The sequence below is a fragment of the Manis pentadactyla genome, chromosome 2 (genome assembly GCF_030020395.1).
Source record: "Manis pentadactyla isolate mManPen7 chromosome 2, mManPen7.hap1, whole genome shotgun sequence".
Lineage (NCBI taxonomy): Eukaryota > Metazoa > Chordata > Mammalia > Pholidota > Manidae > Manis > Manis pentadactyla.
Window position 1 is genome coordinate 78,486,830 of NC_080020.1, and position 12,256 is coordinate 78,499,085.

At 37.2% G+C, this 12,256-nt stretch overlaps 1 protein-coding gene across 6 annotated transcripts; it reads right to left on the reverse strand.

The window, feature by feature from the left end:
- Window positions 1-3,384: 3,384 nt before the first annotated feature.
- On the reverse strand, window positions 3,385-12,256 carry ZCCHC9 (zinc finger CCHC-type containing 9). Of its 6 annotated transcripts, none has more exons than XM_057493859.1 (7): window positions 12,119-12,192; window positions 11,321-11,457; window positions 10,580-10,970; window positions 7,489-7,639; window positions 7,157-7,249; window positions 5,207-5,275; window positions 3,385-3,976 (listed from the first exon to the last, which is right to left on the reverse strand). In XM_057493859.1, exons 3-7 carry the CDS (start codon window positions 10,961-10,963, stop codon window positions 3,858-3,860), a joined length of 816 nt encoding a protein of 271 aa, XP_057349842.1. In that variant the 5' UTR covers window positions 10,964-10,970; window positions 11,321-11,457; window positions 12,119-12,192; the 3' UTR covers window positions 3,385-3,857. The 6 variants fall into 6 exon arrangements, with proteins under 6 accessions (XP_057349842.1, XP_036770087.1, XP_036770088.1 ...); XM_036914192.2 differs by having other exon boundaries at window positions 11,293-11,457; XM_036914193.2 differs by having other exon boundaries at window positions 11,278-11,457.

Consider the following 12,256-nt stretch of genomic DNA (forward strand, 5'->3'; position numbering starts at 1 on the left):
ACTTCCTCATTTTGTGACATTTTTAGGGATATTTGAAAATAGATTAGATATTAATATTTTTATCATCTGGACAGCTCATTACTCCTCTCCATGTTTTCCCTTCTTCCTTACCTGGCTTAGATTCCATGATCCATGATTATAATCCTTCTCTGGAAAACAGCCGTACCTCTCAGACGTGACACAACCAAAGGCTTGAAAAGGTTTTTTTTTTTTGCAAATGAACTAGTCCTCTTATGTCTCTGCCACTGACATGAGAAAAACATGTGAGAGTTAACATGCTGGCTTCAGGAAAAGGAAGAGAGCCACGTGGAAAAGAGCTGCATCCTCTGAGCCCCACTTTCATTGGCTAACCCCAAACCAAACTTCATATGGAGGTAAGCAAGCCCAAGCGCAACTTGCACAGCTGTCTTGGTAACCGAGCCTAGATCTGACTCACTGGTAGGGGTTACGCAAATGCTTATTGTATGCTTCTGAGATTTTGTGGTTGATACATGGCAGAAACTAACTGGTAGAGCCTATATGACCCCTGTTAACTAGCTGATTTTCTGCAGGTTTATCCCTGTTTTCCAGCAATATTGGCCTCTGCTGTTTTTCAGCTATACCAGGCATGCTTCTTCTTCAGTATAATTGCACTTTTCTATTACCTTGCATGAAAATATTCAAACCTTACTCCATATATACCTCCCTGTATACCTATACAATATAATATTATGGATGACCTTGAAAACATTATGCTAAGTGAAGGAAGCCAGTCATGAAAGACCACATCTTTCTGCCCAAGTACTGCAAGCTCATCCCCTCTTTAGGGGCTTTGACTAATTATTTCCTCTTCCTAAATGTTTTCCCCTTATCTTCACAACTTGTGTCATTCAGATTTCAGCTTTAAAATCTTCTCTTTAGAGTCCTTCCCTTCATTATCTAAACTAAAATAGCTATCTAGTCACTTCACCATCTATTAATTCCGTTTGTATCACTTACTTATTTAACTCATTCATTCAACAAATGTGAATGCTTATGTGTTGAGCACTTATGGTATTCGGAACAAATCCCTACCCTTGTGCAACCTAGGGATACAGATAGGGATATAAATTACAGAGAAAATTTAGAGTAAGAGAATGAAAAGTTACTGGGATAAGGAAGAAGCTGCTCTTCCCTATGAAGTTGGTCATAGATTCTAGAGGCCTGAAGAAAATAAGGGAGGGTTGACTACAGGGATGGGGAGAGGGGAACGTCAGGAAGAGAGCAACTTGAGTCAAGCCTAGTGGTTTGAAAAAAATGGAGACAAGAAAGGAAACTAGTATCTCCCCCCGGTGTGTGTGTGGTAAAGTGTTTAAAGTCATTATGAGTTGGAGATGTTATTGGAACATCCAAGTAGGGATGCCTAGCAGGCAACTGAGGATACTGGACTGAAACCCACGGGATAATGTGGCTAAATGTAATTTAGGAGTCAGACACAGAAAAGTGAAAGGTAAGTTTAAGAAGAGATGACATTTCCAAAGGACTGAAGGAAGGAAGAGTGCTAACAACTAAGTCTTAGCAGAATATTCTAAAAATGTAATAAAACATGAGAACAATGTTTTTCTGATATGTCAGTATTTCTTATATGTAGTTTTTCCCCCTAAGTCTCCTTTCTTAAACCCAGTTAGAGTGCATGTGTTCTTGTCTTATTCACTGCCACAATCCCAAGTGCCTGAAAGAGTACCAGAACATAGGTGCTTGGAAAATGCATAATGAATACATAGATAAATGAAATGTTTGCCTTCCTCTTTAGGCAGTCTTAGCTAAGAAAATAACCAACATGTAGAGTTCCTTTCAGGAAACAATCTTTTAGGATGTCCCATTTCTGTATCTGGTGAATTCCTTTGACAAGTGTCCATATACTTTTTTTTTAAATTAAGTTTCATTGATGTACAATCTTATGATGGTTTCACATAAACAACACAGTGGTTTCAACATTCACCCATATTATCAAGTCCTCACCCCTTCCATTTTGGTCACTATCAATCAGTAAGTTGTTATAAAGTCATTGTCTTCTCCATGCTGTACTGCCTTCCCCATGACCTACCTATATGGTGACTGTGAATTATACTGCCCCTTAACCCATTTCTCCGTACCCACCCACCCTCTCCAACCCCTCCCCTAGTAACCACTGGTCTCTCCTCCAAGTCTGTGAGTCTGCTGTTATGTTGCTCCTTCTGTTCTGCTTTGTTTGTATACTCCCAACTAAGTGAAAACATTTGGTATTTGTCTTCCTCTGCCTGGCATATTTCACTGAGCATAATACCCTCTAGATCCATCCATGTTGCTGCAAATGGCAGGATTTCTTTTTTTATGGCTGAATATTCCATTGTGCCATAAACTTTTTAATGTTACATTGGGTACCTGCAATTTATTTCTAATGATTTCACTAATTTATAGATTAAAATGTAAACTAACCCAAAGACGACAAAGTGGACGCTAACATCTCTGCATTGAAGATGATAGTATAGAAAACATTAGACTTAACTTTCAGCTGTCAGGTTTTCCTCTCCAGAGCCTTTTGCTCCTGACAGGACGGGACAGGTGAAATGCCCCTGGGTGTCTTTGGACTAACTGACTAGGGCTGCATGGCTGTCCTTTTCTAGCTGCATCACTTCCACAATTCCTTTCAAATGATACTCACTCCCTTAAGCTCTGGGATGCTCAATCATTTTCTGTCATGTTTTCTTCTCTCACTGAATATAAAAGAACAGCTCCTTATTAGGACTAGAACTGTTAAGTTGTGCAGACATTAAAACAGAGAAAGGTGTTTCTTGTTTGGTAAATATTTTGCTTTTGAAGCATCAGCAACTAATCACAACTATTTCCTTTAGTTACAAATGTATCCAATCAGGTAAAATTCCAAATGAAACACAATCCACCAGAGTCACTCCATTAAAGAGTACAATGGGAGCCCTAAGCCTTATGAAATATATGTATTAAGTATGCATGTATTCATCAAATCAAACAAAGAAGCTAATGGGTCTCTGATTAGAGTTCTAACTCTATTATGGTGAAACTTGCATCTCATCCTGACTTATCTAAAACATGCAAACAAAATGCTACTAAGTTTGATATACAATCTGATATGTACCCTCATACTGGTTAAGTACTCCAAACTAAATGTTGGTTGAAATTTCTTTCTTGAAAACTAAGGGCAAAGCAAGAGCTGCTGTTAAGTTTAGATATTCTTATATTTTAGCCCCAGTAATGTGCAATCCTTTATGTCAAAACTAAAAGAAAAATTAACCAGAATTAACCTCATCTAGGATTTATGAAAGATCATGTTTCCAAAGGGATTGTAACATGGACATTAATGTTAATGGCCAATGGCTAGTTCCAGAATTAGGTATTCAGAAAAATAAGTAAATAGCAAATGAGTTTATTAAACATTTTAAAAATAGAGATTTTGTGGCAACTTACAAATAAATTTTTAATATTGATACTTTGAACCAAGAAAACAATATATCCAAAATTCTTTCCCAAATGCAAAGCAGTTACTCTGTTTAGGGGTGGTTCACATTAATGCAGAATTTGTTTTTAGGGAAATGATTGTTACAAACTGACATATATAACCATTTACCTAGCTACACCTAGGTTCTATCTGTTAAAAATAGGTTATTTTAGAAAATCCAATTTAAGCATTAACTTTTCTTCAGTTATTTTCTTCAGAGGTAGAAGAACTCCTTGATGGACAGAACTCAGGGAACTGGCCCCATCCAGATCATGCTGGTATCTACAATACAGGCCTCCAAGGAAGCACAGCTCCAATTTGTGAAGTAGGCCCAGTTTCAGATGTCCCACAATGAGGTGGTAACTAATGACAGTACTAATCAGTATCAAAAATTAACAACTTTAGGTATCTTTGTTTTGGGTTTCTGTGGTTTAGGCACATCCAAAATGTCTTCATAGTCTGCGCTCATTCCCTTTGCCCAGCGACCAACTGTGACCATTTGCTCTGTAAAGGAATCAGAAAAGTCAGAATGTAAGAAAAACAGTAAATACATCCACCTAGATTGATACTGGTTTAGCAAAGGAACCAGTTTTGACGTGAATAATCAGAAGGCGGGAAGACTCCATTGCTAAGGAAAGTAAGCAATTCTGTAATTGATTATAATCCTTGATTTCAAGAGTACCACAGGCAATTTCTCATCCCAATTAGGGAAATGTAGCAACTGCTTTGCAATGCACAAACTGATGAGAAAGCTCTTTCATTCTTTCTTGGAGTTCATCATTATAGAGTCAATGAATTCCAAGAGTCTGTAAACAGCAAGACTTATGAAGCATCAGTTTTAAATGTACAAGATTCCACCTGTAAAATTATACAACATCTGCTTGTCAGGTCAGTCTTGTCATTTGGGAAGTGGCAATCCTCCCAGGAGGGAGAATTCAAATTCCACTTCCATCATTTCAGTCTTACTACCTACAATGTACTATAAGACTTCTTCTAAATAAGACTGTCAACAAGAACTCTTGGTCTTCAAATTTAAATGTTAGGGATAGGAAGTAAGGATGGGCAGACTTATTTGTGGAGTACTGTGACTACATGAAATAAAAAAGAAGTGGACTTTTGCCCTAAGAAGCTGGGCTGTCCTACTGTCATTCTAACCAAGGTAAACTAAGGTAATACTGGTCTCTACTTCCCCCTAAATCTGCCACAGGTATAGTGAACATACATGAAGTTTTAAATGACCAAGGGCAGTTAAATCATTAGGAAGAAAATGTAACTGTCCAGATGCTGTGCAGCTAACACAATTTTAATATTTTTGGCAGTTATTGCAACCAAATCTAAATCCTTCAAGTACACACAAAGCAACGCACATATGAGGATATTCAATCATAAGAATATTGAAAGCTATTTTCTCATTTCTTATTTTCTTAGTGAATGCTTTAACAAAATTGGCTCTGCTATTAAATTCTTTAGCTAGCAAATATAAATGTTTATGAGTAAGATGCTTTATAAAATCAGAGTCCTATAGGGCTTACTGGTAACTTTTTTCCCACCTGAGAACAGCAACTAATGCTCAATACCATGTCTACTCTGAGAGAAATAAGATTTCACTGCAGTAGGAAACCAGGCTGCCTTAATTAAAATCAACAGAGCTTCGTTGAGTTATCAATAACAACATTAGGCAAAAACACAGAATACTAATGTTACCCCTTCTAAATGGATGCTCAGAAATCTCACCTGAAGTCTTACTTTCAGGGCAATCTTTCTTAAGATGTTCCACAGAGCCACAAAGTTTGCAGCAACCACCTATCAAAAAAACAGTCATTGAAAAACATTTCATACTTAACACAAGGCACTTAATGTCTCAAAGCACTTTTGTATCTTATTTGGTCCTCACCACCTTGTCAACGGCAAAGGTAGCTGGACCCGGAACATAGGCAGCTGCCACCATCCCTGTCACTAAGTCCATTCTTCATTCCTCTTGACCCCACAGAGCACTAAACTGTGCCTACCCACCCCTTCTTCAACCTGGGCTTCAGGGGAGAAGTAGAAACAGAAGGGAGATAAAATCAAAGGTACTTGTCTCTGGAATGTCCAATAGCCCCTACTCAGAAGCCTGGATCTTAACCATGGTTAGATAGGCAAAGGTTTGTAAACTCCTGAACCTGTAAGTAAAATTTGTGTGAGATGAATTTCTTAGAAGGATATCCATAGTTTTTATCACATTCTCAAATGACCAGTGACCTCCAAAAGGGTTAGGAACCACCACTCTGCTGTACAGGTTAGATGAGGGTACAGTTACAAAAGGAATGACATTTTGTTTTAGTGCTTATTATCTGCCAGGCATCCTATCCCTAACAAAAATACTCCTTTGCCTGCTTAAGCAACGTTGCAGGATTATGAATTATAACACACAGGGTTTCTGAAATGAATCTTTCAGTTAATGGTCAAACACTACTGCTTAATGGTCAGGCATTATGATCATGTTCATCAGTGCCTTACTCAGAAAAATGGCACTACAGGATGTAAACCTGACTGAATTCTCACTTCTGTGTGATCTGCTCCCCTTATTGCACTTTTTAGAAGTATCCAGTCATTTTGTTTGACCATCCCATCTTTGCCCATTAGTCATGTCATCTAACCTATTTCTTAACTCAAACTGAAAGGTACTTTTGAGCATTTCCAGGCACATACCTCTTGACCACTGTAGATGCTATAGTGAAATAAGAGTCATTTAAATAATATACTTTAATTCTAACTCTTCAAGGTAAATGCCATAGTTCCCCAAATCAAAGGCACCACTGATTTTAAGATAAATTATTTTACATACTTGTCAGAAAAAAAATGCTGCCAATTATTTGGGACCCATCAGTGGTAAAAGACATTTGAGTTCAGAGATATTAAAATGTAAAAAAATGTGCATCTTAGAATCAATGAAATAGTTTTTTCATCTCCATTTTACAGATGAGGAAACTGAGATAAGAGAAGTTAAATAACTCGGCCCAAGATCCACAACTAATGAGTGGTAGTACTAGAACTACAGCGAGTCTGACTGATCCAGAAGCTATACTTTTTCACTGGACTTCTTCAAGGGAACACAGGACATGATATAAGAGGGGTCTAGAACTTGATGGTACCAGCCATCACATTAACAGATGACAACTCCCCTTTAAAGCTCTAGACATCACAGATTTTTTTTGTGGGGACCATGATACTTGCAGAGCTAAAGCTAAGAAATTACATGATCCAGTGCCAAACAATTAACTAAGGAAAACATTCAGAAACAAAAATTACTTCAAATACTGAATGCTATGTACCAGCCTTTCTACCCAAAATGGTAGGCTGAGATGAAATTCACAACACCATTTTTTAAATTATACATTAGTTTGAGAGAGAATTCCTTTGCTTCTGTCATATTTAAAAGTGTTTGGAGCATACTCTCACAAATGATGCTGAAGTAAGCACAAAGAATTTGAAATTTGCACTTTAGTTCTTTCTGATTAATGTAGCAAGTCATATTACACAAAAAGTCCAGTACATAGAAAGCACTTGATAAAAAATGCAATTCTGAAAGTTTTGTTATTTACTCAACAATTTATTCAATAAATGATTAAGAGTACCAATTCTTAAATCACAACTCTGAATGATAACTCACCATTTTTGACATGTAAGGGTAACAGTACTCACCATGAGCATAGAGTCCTTTGGGATTATCGGGGCAAGATCTAGACAGGTGCCCCATTTCCCCACAAACAAAACATTTTGCAAAAGGAAATTCACCTGTAAGGATTAACAGTTCTGTGTTAAGTTGCTTATGTATATTATAAGTCATGTAATTCATATTATTTTAAAGACTCTGAAATCATTTGTTTTAAAATAACTTAAAATTTAATCTTATGATTTCAAAATATTAAATGGCACACTCATAACAAACCCCATCAAGAGAAAAAAAAAACAATTGACTACCTACTGGAACTTCCCCATTAACCAAATCAAAAACTGATAGGAAAAAAACATACCAAGAGCTGGGTCTACGTTAGCTTTGCACTTGGTTATTTCATGCTCTGTGGACCCACACCGGTAACATATTCCAGTGCCCGTATCTTGATTCTCAAGAGCAGCTGGGCAATCTGCAATCCCATGGCCAGGTTTTCTACAGTGAAAACATACCTGGGAAAACAAAATGTGAATTACCACACTGCAAAACTATACTGGCTTTGTTATCAAAGTCTTCTTATAAAAAATATTTTTGAAGCATTTCTTATTTTAAAGTTGTCTACCTCTTTGACATCTCAGTATTTTATTTGTAGAAAAAAGTGTTTCTAAATCCCTAAACAAAATGAAATATCGTTTCCATTAAAGGGTCTCGGTGCTTTTGAAAACCCTCAATCCAGAAATCCATCAATCTCAGAAACAAAGTTATAAATGGCTTTGTAAAAGGTAGCTACTTCAATGAATTAAGTAAGTAGGGACTATCACTTTATTAACAGAGATGTCTGCACTAGAAAAACTGAATTAGCTCTAGGAAACAGACAACAGCCATAAAAATGATCACTTACTGATACTTGCACTTTTAAAGTTCATATAATGAATGAATTTGGGCCAAATGATTCCACTTAAATTATGATTCAAATCATAAGATGTATTTCATATCAAAAGTATACTTTACAGTTTTTATATATTTAGTACATTCTTTAATGTTCAGAAATAAGAGGTTTCATTTTTAAAATATATACACAATACATTTTTTTAACAGTAAAATGAATAAAAGGTGCTGTATTTATACAATAGAATATACAGCAATGACTGAATAAGCTACAGCTATATGCATCAACACAGTTGAACCTTACACACATAATGTTGAAAGGAGCCAAACACAAGAATAGACACTGAATAATTCAACTCATATTTTCAAAAGTGGCACAGCTAATATGCTATTAGAGGTCAGTGTTAAGCCAAGATAGTGGTTACACTGAGGAGTGTACGGGTCAGAAGGGGCTTCTGGATACTGGTAATGTTGTTTCTTGATCTGAGTACTGGTTATGTGTACTAAATACACACTGTGCTGTAATTCACACTCTGAATTCTCACTGAGCTTTATTCCTGTGCTTTGTACACTGTTCTGTATGTTGTACTTTCACCAAAATTTTACATTCTGCAGAAGTCAATACTAGCCTTCCTCATCTGCCCCCTCAGACCATAAAAAAAAGTTATACACAATACATTTTAAAGGAATAATACTAAGATGAATTATGTGGCCCCAACACAACACTGAACAATGGTTTGGTTACTTTACATAGTACATTTACAATATATCCTAGTAATCTGGGGATATTTTTTGCTGCAGTGAATGAAAATATCAGTCCTAATCAAAGATAGTAGATATTTAAACTATTTTGTTTAAACTGGAAAAAGGTATATACATTTCTTAGATAACAAATAGTTTTCTTTTTGTTTTTGTTTTTTGTAAAATAAGCACAGGAGTTTTAAAAAGTAAATTCATCAGGCAAAATAAAACATAGAACATTTTCCAACTACATCCCTTTTTTTCCTGTTTAATAACATATTGGAAAATAATGATTCCCTTTCTTCACTGTCTTTTACATTTAGGATGAGTTGGTCCAAACAAACAAAATGCATTTATTCTACAACTGCAGGAAAAGCTACCGCTAAAAACTGGATCACCAACATTATGAAGTCTTAAATTCCTAGTGAAGTCAAGGTGGTCTCTAGTTACCTGACAGTTCACCGTTAGGCTTTTACCTTTAAAACCTAATCTTCACCAAATACAAATCTCTTGAATGATCTGCATATTTAATGTAGATGAGACTGTGGAGAGCAGACCAGTACATTTCTATATCTTAATCAATTTATTAGCAATTAAGAACTGATGCTTAGAATGAGGTATTAAAAAAAAAACAAGAAAACAAGTTGTAAGTCATAAGACATACACACTAAAGTATATGCTTTAAAATAAAACATTCCTTATCTTGAAACACATTGTTTTTCCCCTTAATTACAAACAGAAAACTTCTCTTCAAAGGTTGCAATTAAACTTTTTCAGATAGTTTGCAATTCACCATACTGCCTATGTCAATGAAATTATCTTCAAGTTAAATTAACTTGACTTAAAAAATATTCTTAAATAATTGTACAATTGAAACAAAATTATCCTGATCCGAACAGAAATGACTCTCTTTTCTATCCAAATTTATCCATATGGATCATTTCATCAGTATTATCTCTAAATAATTACCTTTAAATATCACACTGCATAGAACTAATCCTACAAATAGAAGACACGTTTATGGAGGCTATGTTTCAAACTTATATTGGTGCAAAGAGTATTCTACATTTAGTAAGTCTAATAAACAAATTAAAGTCTAAAATGACAACAAATCCTGATTCTTATGTAGTATACTGCTAGAAAATTTGTGATATTCACTTAAAGAAGGTAAAGAATCATTTCTTGTGTCTGACATAGTTTACAAATCCTGGGCTAGCCACTACAGAAATAAACCTGCAGCCCCCTGCATTCCTCTGAGTGTAATATGAGAAGGAAGCAGCAACTGTCTAGGGAGTTTCAGTAAGTTTTAACTCTGTTGTTACTAACTGGTGTGATTTCTTCTCATGCCTCAGGTTTCTCATGGATAAAGGCAAAAGGACATCCTTTCCAAGTAACAGGAACCACACATATGTAACCTGTTGTACCTAACCCTCCTCTGTGTTTTATCTTTTTTTAAATGATTGTTTGAAAAAGGGCAACTGGAAGGCAGATTCTGAAGTCAGACAAATTCTGGGTTTGAATTTCACCTCTTCTACTAAGTAGCTTCATAAAGATACTTAACCTGTCTGCACATCAATGTTTTTTACCCATAATATGGGGGTGCCACCATCTTTGCATGCAGTATTGTTCAGATAATTTATCAGTAGGGTGCCTAGCATATAGGAGGTGCTAAAAAAGTCCCAGTACTATTACTAACCCTCAAAGGGATGTTTTACATATCTAGTACATAACAGCAATCAGACGCTAAAATAGCTATGTGTGAATTTATGAATAATAGTTTCTACCCATGTAAAGTAACATTTTGGTACAAGGGATGATCTTACCATTGCATTTTTCTTTGCTGCTTGTCTTTTTAATCTTCTTCCTTCCCGACGACTATCTTTCTTTAAAGCAACTGCAATTTCTTCCCTTACTTCCTCACTGTCTGTTGCTATCATCTCTCCATTGTGAACTATCTTTGAGTTTTGTCTTAGGTATTCCATGAATCCATTCACATCTTCATTTAAGTATTCCTTTTTCTTTTTGTTCTTTTTGTGTTTTGCTTGGGGTGTATCATTTTTAAGTGACAGCCTACTGGCATCAAGTTGCTTACTCTTTGGTATGCTTTGTTTTTTTCCCTCAAAGGATCCCTTCTTCATGTCCTCCCATGACGTTGCTTGCAAGGGTCTCTTGTTATGTGTGGTAGTAATTCGTGCCCACCTGGTCATGGTTGATCTTTAAGACAAGCATGTCTGGTTAGTCATTTAAAAAAAAAACTACACTACAGTTTCATGTTGTATAACATTATATCCATATGTTAAAGTTTTAATTATTAAAACACTTAACTTCATTTAGTTATCTTTATATTTAATTCTATATTATGCTGCATAGATATGCCTGTAATGTAAATCCAGCCCTTAGTAGCTACCATACCAGTAAAACAAACACTACAAATACTTAAAATTGGAAAACAATTCATTAATTCCAAATTATTTCAGTTATTCCAAATTATTTTGTAAAACTTAAATCACACAGTTAATACAGTGAATGAAGTTACTCTTCTCAAATTCTGTAGTTTTCCTGACCGTTTATCTTCCTCTCTCTAAGTCCCTGGGCTGTTTTCTTCCAACCTTTTTGCCTAGTCTGCCTTTACAACGCAAACGATTTGCACAGCATACAGAAATCTTGTCCTTTGACGTTAAGTTTGTCATTACAACTCTTCCTGGAAAACAGATAAGTAAACCAATGTTTCAGTCACAGATGATACCGGATCTTCTTTAATTAGAGTGTAAGCTACTGCCAGCCCAGTAGCTTCAAATCATCCTCAGTTATTAAATCGCAACCTCTTGGGGCAGCATCTCTAGGGTGTACCAAACTAGGGTTTAAACTTGGGTTCCTACCACGGAAACATCCCTTCAACACAAGGTAGGGGATGAGCCATGAATAAGTGTGGGACGCTCCACACCACTTTACACCAACGCGCAGACCCAAGTTATTGCAGATCCCACAACTATCCCACTAAGGGCAGGAACTGTTTAAAGGTGGATTATCCCTCCTTGGAGTACGTGAGAAGGGGGAAGCGCTGGGTATCATGCCCGAGTCGGCGGAGCCCAGTAGCACGGCGGGCCCCCGTAGGGCTGGACGCACCGGCCCCGGCCCAGGCCCAGAGCCCTCGGCTGAGGCGGGTCCCCGCTCCGGCACCCTGGGTAGGCCGCGTAGCCTGAACCTCCTGCCCCACCGGGCAACGGGATCTCCTGGGCACCTAGCAACAAGTTCCTCAGCCCTCCCGCCGGGGCCCAAGGAACAAACAAAGGGATGCCACGGCATCTGGGGGCCCAGAGGCCCAGGAGCCCCATCTCACTTCGCCGAGCGCACCGTCTTACCGAGCACGAATCCTCCAGAGCAGCTGAGTTAGCGAGCCAGAGATGCCGTTACCCCTGCGGCGGCGACGGAACTCGGGACCGGAACACGTCATACCCGAGAGAGCATCACTTCCGGCGGCCAAGGCCGGGGCGGGCGCC